Raw genomic sequence first — 12100 nt, forward strand, 5'->3', positions numbered from 1 at the left:
AACATCCGTGATGCGAGGGGATCGTGGCCCGGCTGCCTCCTGCACGCCCCGCCCCGGGCAGCCAGCCCGCAGCTGGGACCCCAACAGGGACCCCCTGGTTCACGCGTCGTCCTCGGCCACGGAGCCACGCCGGCCGGCCGGGCTGTGATGTTTCCACGCGTGACGTGGACGAGCACGTACACGGGAGTCCGAGAGACGGGGCTCTCTCTGTGTGCAGGGCTGCCGGCCCCCGGGTACCACCCCCGGCCTCTGCAGGGGGGGAGGCGACCCAGCTGCTGCCCAGCGAGGTCCCGAGAGCCGAGCGAGGAGGGCGCTTCTCGGGGGGGGGGGGGGGGGGGGGGGGGAGGCTGCCGCAGACAAGAGGTCGGTGCTGAGGCCGAGCGGCCCCGTGGGACACGCTGTGCGCGCCCGGCCTCGCTGCTGGGAGTCGGCGTGGCTGTGCCGGGGGCCGGGCGGGCTCGGGGTCAGCAGTCTAATGCACGGGATGGGCGCTTGACCCAGATGAGCCGCCGCTGGTTCGGGCAGCTAATGGGCAGCCAGCGCTTCCCGGACACCCACAGAGTCACCCCTCGCTCACCCGGGCGTGGGCGCGGGCGCGGGGTGACGTCAAGCTAAATGGAGCAAAAGCAAGGAAACAGGACTTCTGCCTCCTTCCATCCCCCGATTCCTGCTTCGTGAGAGATTGCTCTTTGGATGACAGTTTTCCTCCCCACGTTATTTTCCTGCCGATAAAGCGCCGGGAGCGATCGGCCGGGGTTTTAAATGGACGACACACGGGCTTCGTTTCCTTCTCATAAGAATCTATCATGTTGTCACGTTTCTGATGGATAAGATATTTAAAAAAAAAAGTTATCTCCCTCTTCCAGGAGCTAGGAGGACTGGGAAGGATAGGTCCAGAGACATGGGAGCGTGGGACAGACGGGCGGAGCTCAGAAGGAAGGGGGAGAGGGAGGGGGAGGTTAACCGGGGACTTCTATGTACATATGGATAGCCAGGGACCCAGACAGTGTGGTGAAGGCCTGGGTGGGGGGATGGGAGCGAGGTGGAGGGGGTCCATGGAGAAAAAATGGGGGGCATCATAATACTTTTTAAAATATATTTTATTGATTTTTTTACAGAGAGGAAGAGAGAGGGACAGAGAGCCAGAAACACGGATGAGAGAGAAACTCCATCAGCTGCCTCCTGCACACCCCCTACTGGGGATGTGCCCGCAACCAAGGTACATGCCCTTGACCGGAATCAAACCCGGGACCCTTCCGTCCCCAGGCCGACGCTCTTTATCCACTGAGCCACACCAGCCAGGGCATCATAATACTTTTAACAATAAAGATAAATTAAAAAAAAAAAAAAAAAGCAAAACGTTAGGCCCGGCCAGCGTGGCTCAGTCGTTGAGCGTCGACCTATGAACTAAAAGGTCACGGGTTCGATTCCCGGTCAGAGCACGTGCCCCCGTTGTGGGCTCGATGCCCAGTGTGGGGGGCGTGCAGGAGGCAGCCGACCCATGATTCTCTCTCATCATGGATGTTTCTCTCTCTCTCCCCCTCTTCCTTCCTTTCTCTCTAAAATCAATGAAAACATATTTAAAAAAAAACAAACAAAATGAAGGCGGAGTGACTCAGTGGATGCTAATTTCTTGGGTTCAACGTGTCCAGAAAATGAATCTTTTGTAAAAAAGCGATGTTATTTTCAAGGCGGCCTCTCGGGGAGCCATGTCGGGGAGGGGGGGGGCCACAGGGAGTCCCACCCGCGGGCACACAGGCTGTGGGGCAGAGTTGGGGTCACCCCTACGCCGCCGTCGACGGACGTTTCGCTCCCAGCCGCCCCGGCGGGTGACGTTGGGCCTCGGCCGCCGCGTCCCGTCTGGCAGGGTGTCTGTGTGGCCCTGCGTGGGGTCACGCCTCCCGGGCGGTGGACAAAGGCTCCCCGGCTCCGTGCAGTGTGGGGTCGGCCCGCGCCCCGACCCGCCTGTCCGGGCGGCAGGTGCAGACGCGGACGAGGCAGGTTCCCGCCTTCCTCGCTGAGTCACGCGGTGCCCTCCGCGCAGCACGACGGCCCCCACTCGGCTCACAGGGCTGCGGCCCGTTCAGTCCGAGGGCGGCTGGCGCGTGGCATGGTGCTCTGTCCTCATGGATGCTTCTGCCGCGCTCTCCCCCCTGCTTCCTTCCCGCCCTGCTTCCTTCCTCTCTGAAATCAGTGAAAATGTGTTTAAGACAGAAAAGCACATTCCTAACTCTCTCAGGTGCTGTGCGCTGTTCTGACACTCTTCCGAGATACTCTTTCTGCCCTTGATTAGCCTGTATAATAAGGAGCTAAGATGCTAAGTCAGGGGTCGGCAAACTCACGAGTCCACAGAGCCAATACCAACAGGACAACGATTGAAATTTCTTTGGAGAGCCAAACTTTTCAAACGTAAACTTCTTCTCACGCCGCTTCTTCAAAATAGACTCGCCCAGGCCGTGGTATTTTGTGGAAGAGCCACACTCACGGGGCCAAAGAGCCGCATGTGGCTCGCGAGCCGCAGTTTGCCGACCACTGTGCTAAGTAGACCGAACAGCAGAATGACCATCCAGATGACCACGAAGCCGGGGCTGCGAGGGCCAAGCCCCTTGCACGGATTTCGTGCATCGGGCCTCTAGTTCATTTATAAAAACCCCTTCGAGGCTGAGGCTAGAATTCGGCACTGTGGGGCCCCGCGTGGGAAACGGGCCAGAGAAGCATCCGCCTGCAGGGAAGTTGGAGGCCCCGTGCCAAGTGTTTACAAGAGCGTCTGAGAAGTAACTCGGGCCGAGGAGCTGTGATCCGTGACGACCACGCTACGGATCCCATCAGCTCTCTGCTTGGCCTTCAGGCCGCGGACAGACCCCAGAGCACATTCTGCCGGCCGGCGTGGCCCCGGGGGTGGAGCGTCAACCTGTGAACCAGGAGGTCACGGTCCGATTCCCGGTCAAGGGCACAGGCCCGGGTTGCGGGCTGGATCCCCAGTGCGGGGCGTGCGGGAGGCGGCCGATCCACGATGCTCTCTCATCATGGATGTTCCTCTCTCTCTCTCTCTCCCTTCCTCTCTGCAATCAATAAAAAAATATATATATATTTTTTAATAAAGCAAAGCCAATGGTTAATTTTCTAAGGTGCCCTGGCATTTGGAGACACTGGGGTGCCACGTGGGGGCACAGTTTGGGGGCCTGGAGTCTCCCCGTGCAAGCAGCCTTCTAGGAGTTAGAGGTGACCAGTGACGGATGTCACTTGTAGAAAGAGGGGTGCCCAACCCTGACGGTGCTGTTCCCCCTCTGAGGCCGAGAGAGGAGGTTGGAGAGAGAGAGAGAGAGAGCCCTCTTTTTTACGGCTGCATAGTATTCCGTGGGGGTAAACGCAGCACAGCGTTTAAAACATCTATATGTATTTCATTGATTTTTACAGGGAGGAAGGGAGAGGGATAGAGAGTCAGAAACATCAGTGAGAGAGAAACATCGATCAGCTGCCTCCTGCACGCCCCCCACTGGGGATCAGGCCCACAACCGAGGTCCATGCCCTTGACCGGAATCGAACCCGGGACCCTCAGTCCGCAGACCGACGCTCTATGCACCGAGCCACGCCGGCCGGGGCGACGGCCCACAGCTGTTTTATCCACTCGTCTGCTGATGGGCGCGTGGGCCGGTGCCCGGTCTGAGCTATTGTAACGTGTGGGGCTAGGAACACAGGAGTGCACCCCTTCTTTCCGCTTGGCGTCTCGGGGTTCCTTAGGATACGTTCCTGGAAGTGGGGCCCCTGGGTCCAATGGCAGCTCCACGTTTAAGTTGTTGAGGAAACGCCACGCGGTCTCGCGGAGAAGAACGGGAGCCGCTGGTCAGGGCGGCGCCGCTGCAGGCTTCCCCGGCCGCCCGCTGTGGGAGCTGCGCACGGAGACCGAAGTGCGTGGTCATTTCCTCGTTAATTAATTCGCTCGCGGGACGGGGCGCCCCTTTTATGGGTTGCTTGATGGACAGAGTCGGTCGGCGTTACATCGACGCCTTCCCCGGTGGTGTCAAGGAAAGAGCGATCTCATTATCTAAACGTTGCAAAACAGATTAAAAAACATTTTTCCTGCTGCAGCTAAGGTCCTTCCCACTTCCTCCACGGAGGTAAGTCACAGCTGGGGCACGGTGAGGGGTGAGGACGGCGCTCGCTTGCTCACCCGGGGTTTAAACGAGTTTCTCACGCAAAATCCAGTGTTCCTCCCAGCAAAGGAGGACGCCGGGCGCCTCGGACGTCGTCGTGTTGGGCCTCTCACGACGCAGGCTTTTACAACGTGAGGATTACCCGCAGGAAGCGAGAATGATTTTCGGTCCCCCGGGGGACGCAGGAACCCCGCGGCTCGATGATAACCGTCGTGCTGCGTCCCGGCGGACAAACCCCGTCGTGTCCTTCGTTCTGGCCTCGAACCGGTGAGGGGTGTCCCCCCGCCCCCCCCCCCGCCACCGGGAAGGCGCGTGGAGGGCAGATTTTTCTTCAAACGTGAAACAGCGGCCGTCAAGTCACCGTCAGTCTGATTTCTATTGAACTCCATCCAGTAACCTGTGACGGGACTCCGGGGCGGGGGGAATGGGGGAAACTGAGGCAGGAAAATCAGGACAAGGCCAGACGGTGTGAGTGGTCTGCAGCCGGCCTGCATAGAACAAAGCACTGTGTTCCCCCAGCCGAGGGGGCTCGGAGAGCAGAGGTAAAGGCCTCCCAAGGAGAGAATGCAGAAGGGGAGGGAGAAGGGGGAAGAGGGAGTCACTTTTACTCCCCAAGCAGAGAAGCCAGCCGTCTCGGGCTCGGCAAGATGTATAGGCGTGCTTGCTTCGCTTTTTCAACGGAGGTGCGAGCTTTAATCGCGTTCATAAATCAGCTTTTCGCAGCGCAGTCAAGGTCTCTCGTATACTAGTGAGTTCGTTTATCTGAGAAGACAAGGATCGAGGTTGGGGCCCTCGCCCACTAGCGCAGGGGGCTGCCCTGTCCAGTCACACCGCCCCCGGTGTCGGGGAGAGGCGCCCTAACAAACCTCCCTGGCCGAGACTCGGGGAGGTGAGTGTGGGCCGAGCAGCCGTCAACCCATCATCGGGTCCTGCACCCGGACAGCGAGGGGCCCGTCCTGCCTGTCCCTCCTGGAGCCCCTTCGGCAGAGACAGGGTGGGATCCCGTACGAGAGGCGATGCCAACAGTGCCAGCCGTCGGCGAGGGCAGCAGGTAGAGGTTAGCTCCGCCCCGGCTGGTGTGGCCCAGTAGTCAGAGCCTCCGCCTCTGCACCAAAGGGTCTCGGGTTCAGCGCCCGGTCGAGGGCACGTGGCTGGGTTGCAGGTTCGATCCCGGGCCCCCAGTCAGGGCGTGTGCAGGGGACGTCTGATCGGCGTGTCCCTCTCACCTCAATGTTTCTCTCCCTCCCTCCCTCCCTTCCTTCCACTCTCTGTAAAAATCAATGGAAAAAATATACTTGGGGAGGATTAACCATAAATAAATAAATAAGTAAATAGCCGAAACCGGTGTGGCTCAGTGGATAGAGCGTCGGCCTGCGGACTGGAAGGTCCCAGGTTCGATTCCGGTCAAGGGCATATACCTTGGTTGCGGGCACATCCCCAGTAGGAGGTGTGCAAGAGGCAGCTGATGGATGTTTCTCTCTCATCGACGTTTCTAGCTCTCTATCCCTCTCCCTTCCTCCCTGTAAAAATCAATAAAATATATTAAAAATAAATAAATAAGTAAATAATGTAAAAGGATATCAGGTGAAAACGAAGGGGAGATGAGTGAAATACGGACTTGGGTTAATGGTGTATCCATACGGGTCCGTTAGCGGTAGCAGGTATACCGTAGAAGTAAGCTGGGAATCGTCGCAAACACTGGGTGGAGGGTGCGGAGTTCTTTGAGTCTGAAACCGCCCTTACAGGTACGATGATGATGAAAATAAATAACAAGACGTGGACGCTGCCTTTACAGTTTGTTGAGCTGCAGGTTGAAGTAGGGTAGCCTGGCCCTCATTACCTCCTTATTTTTCTTTCTTTTTTTTCTTTTTTTAAAAAAATATATTTTATTGATTATTTTCAGAGAGGAAGGGAGAGGGATAGAGAGTCAGAAACATCGATGAGAGAGAAACATCCATCAGCTGCCTCCTGCACACTCCCCACCAGGGATGTGCCTGAAACCAAGGTATGTGCCCTGGACCGGAATCGAACCTGGGACCCTTGAGTCCGCAGGCCGACGCGCTATCCACTGAGCCACACCGGTCAGGGCTCCTTATTTTCCTTAGAGCACTTTCCGCAGTCATCATAGCAGCAGCAGTATTCACGGAGGATTCTATAGGTGCTTTAGAAACACACATTCATCGTCGGCGGGCAGGCTATGGGTCCTGACGTTCCTGAGCCAGGTGGCCACCTTTCCCGGGGGATTCAAGTTAAAAAAACGAGCCGTTCTTACGGCAGCAGACCCACGAGGCACGGCTGTGGGTCCCGGGGGCGTTCTGGCTCTCCGTGTAACTTGGGGCATCACTTATACCGTGAGGGTGTGATCGTAACGTGACGACAGAGGAGGACGGGTCTCCGCGCGCCGTGTGCGAATGAATGCGGGCGCTTGTGCCCGGGAAACGTGCTCGCTCGACCTTGGCTTTGGTGCTCAGCGTCAGCCATTCCAGCCATTTCCCCCCGACCCCGCCCCCCTTGTCGTCGAATCTCCGTGAGGCCCGTCCACCCGGCGGCCGATGGGCTCGCTTCACGGCGGAACCCGGGACGTGGTCTGTTTCAGGAGGCCCCGGTGGACGGACAGCGTTCCCCGGAGCCCCCGTGCCTCATCCCTTGGTGAACATTCCGAAGGTTGTCCCCAAGCGTGCGAATTCCTCCCAGGTGACCTGAGGAGCACGCCCGTGTGCGTCTGGGGCAAAGCGGGAAGCGTGGCCTCAGTTCATTCCGCCGCACACACGGACCTCCCTCCGCGCTCCGGGGACAGCCGGCCCCGAGGGACGGGCCTGTACGCCTCGTTCTGTGTTGTCCTCCGTTACGCCTAATGAATCGGCCTATGGATTAGACCGCGTGCGTGCGTGCGTGTGTGTGTGTGTGTGTGTGTGTGTGTGTGAGAGAGAGAGAGAGAGAGAGAGACAGAGACAGAGAGAGAGAGAGAGAGAGAGAGAGACAGAGACAGAGACAGAGAGAGAGAGACAGAGAGAGAGAGAGAGAGAGAGAGAGAGAGAGAGAGAGGAGGTGCATGGTGCCTCCAGGTAGCTGGCAGGCTCCAAGCTGGAGGCCTGAGCCCGCTGGGATTAGAGCAGTGACCCGACCCTGATTATCTCCTGGATCATAATCGAAGTCTGTCGCCGGAAACCGGGGCTGTGTCCTGGTGGGCAGAGATGGGAGCGAGCGGGACGGGAGAGCCGGTCTGCCGGCTGTTACTATAGCGACCAGGATGCAGACACCGTCTGTCACAGCAGCAGACAGAAGTGCCTTCAGACCCAGGGACAAAGGGAAGGTAAAAGCGGGACTGTTTCCATAGCAACAGGGAGCCCATCTCTGCCATGGGCCGGTGACGCGTGCCCCCCCCCTCCATTATAATACTGATATCCGTTCATTATTTTATTTATTTAAACATATTTTTTATTGATTTCAGAGCGGAAGGGAGAGGGAGAGAGAGAGAGACAGGAACATCCATGATGAGAGAGGATCATCCATCGGCTGCCTCCTGCTGGGGATCGAGCCTGCAAGCCGGGCACGTGCCCTTGACTGGAATTGGACCCGGGACCCTTCGGTCCGCAGGCCGACGCTCTATCCGCTGAGCCAGACCGGCGAGGGCCGGTCCATAACTTTAAGGAGTAGAAATACAGAAAACCTTCCCCCTGAACTAAGGGCTTGAAGCGTACGACACAGAAACACAGTCCAACCCTCGGTTCTCGAACGCCTCCCATCGCCAGCAATTAGGTTCCCCACCAAGTTGCTCATGGGAAGAAATGTCTCCGTTTTTTTTCGAACAAAACTTCAGTTCTCAACCTGGCACCCCTTCCAGGCTGATGGCATCACCCGGCACGAAGCGCCTCTGGGGTCCCAAGCGAAGGAGAGCGCGGGGCAAGTTCCCTGCGGAGCCGCGGGGTGCCTCCCGCTCAGGTCGGGGGACACGGCTGCACAGCGGTAGAAGGAGGTTCCGGATGCGTGCAGGGAAATCTGCGCGGGGTTGCGGCCCTGCCCAGCACAGAGCTGATGAGCAGGCGGACAGTGTACCTGCTCATCAGCTCTATGTATGTTTTTTTAAAAAAAGAGGAAACCCGCTAACAGAACCACCGCCCTTCCTTTGCTCTGTTCCAGGAATACCAGATCGACATATTTTTCGCTCAGACCTGGACGGACAGCCGCCTGCGCTTCAACAGCACGATGAAGATCCTGACCCTGAACAGCAACATGGTGGGGCTCATCTGGATCCCCGACACCATCTTCCGCAACTCGAAGACGGCCGAGGCCCACTGGATCACCACGCCCAACCAGCTGCTGCGCATCTGGAACGACGGCAAGATCCTCTACACGCTGAGGCGAGCGAGACGCCGGGCGGGGGCGGGGGGCCTGGGTCCTTGACCGAGGGTCCGGTAGGGATGGGAACCCTCTTTCTCTGCTCCGTGGGGTCTCTCCGTCCATTATCCTCGCCGAGGGCGCGATGCCTGGGAAGTCTGCCCGCCCGGATGCCGCGGGTGTGAAAATAAAGGCACACAGCGTGGCTCAGTGGCTGAGCATTGACCTAGGAACCAGGAGGTCAGGGTTCGATTCCCGGTCAGGGCACATGCCCGGGGTTGTGGGCTCGATCCCCAGTGTGGGGTGTGCAGGAGGCAACCCATCCATGATTCTCTCTCTCTCTCTCTCTCTCTCTCTCTCTCTCTCTCCTCCTCCTCTCCCTTCCTCTCTGAAATCAATAAAAATATATTTAAAAAAAATATTGCCCTGACTGGTTTGGCTCAGTGGATAGAGCGTCGGCCTGTGGACTGAAGGGTCCTGGGTTCGATTCCGGTCAAGGGCATGTACCTTGGTTTCAGGCACATCCCCAGTGAGGGGTGTGTAGGAGGCAACCCATCCATGATTCCCTCTCTCTCTCTCTCTCTCCTCTTCCTTCCTATCTGAAATCTAAGAATATATTTTTAAAAAATAAATAAATGTCATCTTTAAAAAAAAGTAAAAGAAAAGAGAGGCACAGGTTGTCGGCCATGAATGAAGGGTGTTCTCCATCAGAATCCATTTCTGCTGGAAGTGGGCCGTGGAAATGAGCGATAATCTATTTAACCCGCGGGTCCACTTAGCCGGGAACAGGAAGATGTGCTAATTAACACATGTAATTAGAGCCAATTAACAAACTCGAGATCACAAGGGGGCGGGGGTGGGTGGGTGGTGAGACAGCCGAGAGGGTGTTCCCCGATGCGTCCCTCCTGCACACGCGGCCGCCCCGTCACGCATGCTCCGGGGGCAGGGCCGGCCTCCCAGAGACCTGGTTGTGGGGGAGAGAAGCCGAGCTTCAGAGCAGTCTGATCGGTGCACGCTGCCACATGCCACAGCCGTGCCTGCACCTAAGCCAGCCTTCCTGCCCCCCCCTCCGCCCCCCGAGCATGAGGAGGGGATGGGACCTTCGGAGCCCTGCCCGCCCTGAACCCCCGGCCTCACCCTGCTCTCCCAGATTCCCCCTCTCGCTTTTGCTGCATGGTCCTCTCTCTCTCTCTCTCTCTCTCCCTTCCTCTCTCTCACTCTCTCTCCCTCCCTCTCTCTTTGATCAATGCTCACCAAGGATATTTCTTCCGAAGATATATTTCCATTGTTTTTTAGAGGGAGTGGAAGGGAAGGGGAGAAAGAGAGAGAGAGAGAGAGAGAAACATCGATGTGAGAGAGACACATCGATCAGCTGCCTCCTGCCCCGGGGCTGCGGAACCTGGATCCGAAGCCCGTGCCTGTGACCGGGTATCAGACTTGTGTCCCTCTGACCGACTCTCTCACCACGGAGCCAGGCTCTTTATGTCATTTCTTTGGTTCGACAGGTCTTTATTGATTTCAGAGAGAGGCAGGAGAGAGGGAAACGTCCGTGATGAGAGAGAATCATCCATCGGCTGCCTCCTGCACGCCCCCCTACTGGGGATCGAGCCCACAACCCAGGCGTGTGCCCTGATCAGGAATTGAACCGTGACCTCCTGGTTCATAGGTGGACGCTCAACCACTGGGCCACATGGTCCGGGGCAATGAAAACATACTTTTAAAAAAAGCAATACAAAATGACACTACACCGCCCTCTCCAGCTTGGCTCAGTGGATAGAGCGTCAGCCTGCAGACTGGAGGGTCCCGGGTTCGATTCCTGTCAAGGGCACACGCCCGGGTTGCGGGCTCGATCCCCAGTAGGGGGCGTGCAGGAGGCAGCTGATCCATGATTCTCATCATTGATGTCTCTCTCTCTCTCTCTCTCTCTCTCTCTCCCTCCCTTCCTCTCTGAAATCAATAAAATATCTATACTAATAAAAGGGTAATATGCTAATTAGACCGGGTCCACCGGCCATCTTCTGGATGTCCGACTTCCTTCTGGACAAAGCCATGGTGGTAGGGGCTGAGGCAAAGGCAGTTAGGGGCAATCAAGCCGGCAGGGGAGTGCAGTTGAGGAGAGATCAGGCTGGCAGGGGAGGGCAGTTGGGGGCGACATCAGGCTGGCAGGGGAGGGCAGTGGAGGTGACCAGGCCAGCAGGGGAGGGCAGTTGAGGACGAGATCAGGCCGGCAGAGGAGGGCAGTTGGGGTGAGATCAGGCTGGTAGGGGAGGGCAGTTAGGGGCGATCAGGCAGGCAGGCAGAAAGGTTAGGAGTGATCAGGCAGGCAGGGGGTCAAGGTAGGGGTGATCAGGCCAGCAGAGTGGCAAGGTAGGGGCAATCAGGCCAGCAGGGGGGCAAGGTAGGGTCGATTAGGCAGGCAGGGGGGCAAGGTAGGGCAATCAGGTCAGCAGGCAGCAGGGTTAGGAGCGATCAGGCAGGCAGGCAGAGGGGCTAGGGGTGATCAGGCAGGCAGGCAGACAAGTGGTTAGGAGCCAGTCATCCCAGATGCAAGAGGGATATCCGACTGCCGGTTTAGGCCCGATCCCCTAAACCGGCAGTCAGACATTCCCCAAGGGGTCCCAGATTGGAGAGGGTGCAGGCTGGACTGAAGAACCTCCTTCCATGCATGAATTTCATGCACCAGGCCTCTAGTATATATATATATATATATATATATATATATATATATATATATATATATATATTTAAAAAGCAATACAAAATGACACGACACCGAAACAACCCCATGATGCCACAGAATGGATGGTGCCCCGCCCTGTTCCCCCCACCCACACACACGCTGTGACTCGGCTGGGTTCTGGCTGGCTGACCTTGACAGTGACCTTGGCTCCCCCGCAGGCTCACCATCAACGCCGAGTGCCAGCTGCAGCTGCACCACTTCCCCATGGACGAGCACTCCTGCCCGCTGATCTTCTCCAGCTGTGAGTACCCCCCCCCCCGTGCCCGTGCCCCGTGCCCCGTGCCCCGTGAAGGAATGCCTCCCTGTCTGAGCGTCTGGCGACGGTCACGGGCCGCGTTAGAGCGTCACCGAGCAACCAGACAGAACAGATGACACAGTCTGGTTTTGGCCACCGGGGCGTTTTCACCCCAGACTTCATTCCGTAGGAGCCCCCGTCTCAAACCAGGCGCTTCGATACAGCCGTGTGCAACTCAACCTTTCCTGGCAACAGTGCCGGGTTTGCACATCGGGGGGGGGGGGGGGGGGGGGGGCCGTTCTGCTGTTGTTTCACCAACACCCTTAGGCGAATGGGCTGTTTTGCATATTATTTGGAATTACACACAACGTCTGTCCTCCCCGGCCGGCCGCCCCGGCCCGGCGCCTGTGCGTGTCCCCGACCTGGAGGCTGCCCGAGCACCTGGCCCTCTGGGTGCTCTGAGGAGGCGTTCGGAGGCCGGCACGGTTGGCTGAACCACCGGCCTTCGGACCTGGCTGGCTCGGCTCCGTGGATGGAGCGTCGGCCTGCGGACCGAAGGGTCCTGGGTTTGGTTCCCGGTCCGGGCACGTGCCGGGTTATGGGCTCGATCCCAGTGGGGGGCGTGCAGGAGGC

The 12100-nt window shown here is 58.0% G+C and overlaps 1 protein-coding gene across 1 annotated transcript in view; it reads left to right on the plus strand.

Moving 5' to 3' along the window:
• Nucleotides 1-11473, plus strand: part of LOC307096635 (gamma-aminobutyric acid receptor subunit gamma-3) — a gene marked incomplete at both ends in the record, with an annotated part of 29726 nt that extends 18253 nt beyond the window's left edge. The window contains 2 exons of the mRNA XM_079800942.1: nt 8295-8515; nt 11391-11473. Coding sequence (XP_079657068.1) covers nt 8295-8515; nt 11391-11473 — 304 coding nt within the window. The remainder of the gene's footprint in view (nt 1-8294; nt 8516-11390) is intronic.
• Between the last annotated feature and the right edge of the window lie 627 nt (nt 11474-12100).

The sequence above is a fragment of the Cnephaeus nilssonii genome (assembly GCF_951640355.1).
Source record: "Cnephaeus nilssonii genome assembly, contig: SCAFFOLD_177, whole genome shotgun sequence".
Lineage (NCBI taxonomy): Eukaryota > Metazoa > Chordata > Mammalia > Chiroptera > Vespertilionidae > Cnephaeus > Cnephaeus nilssonii.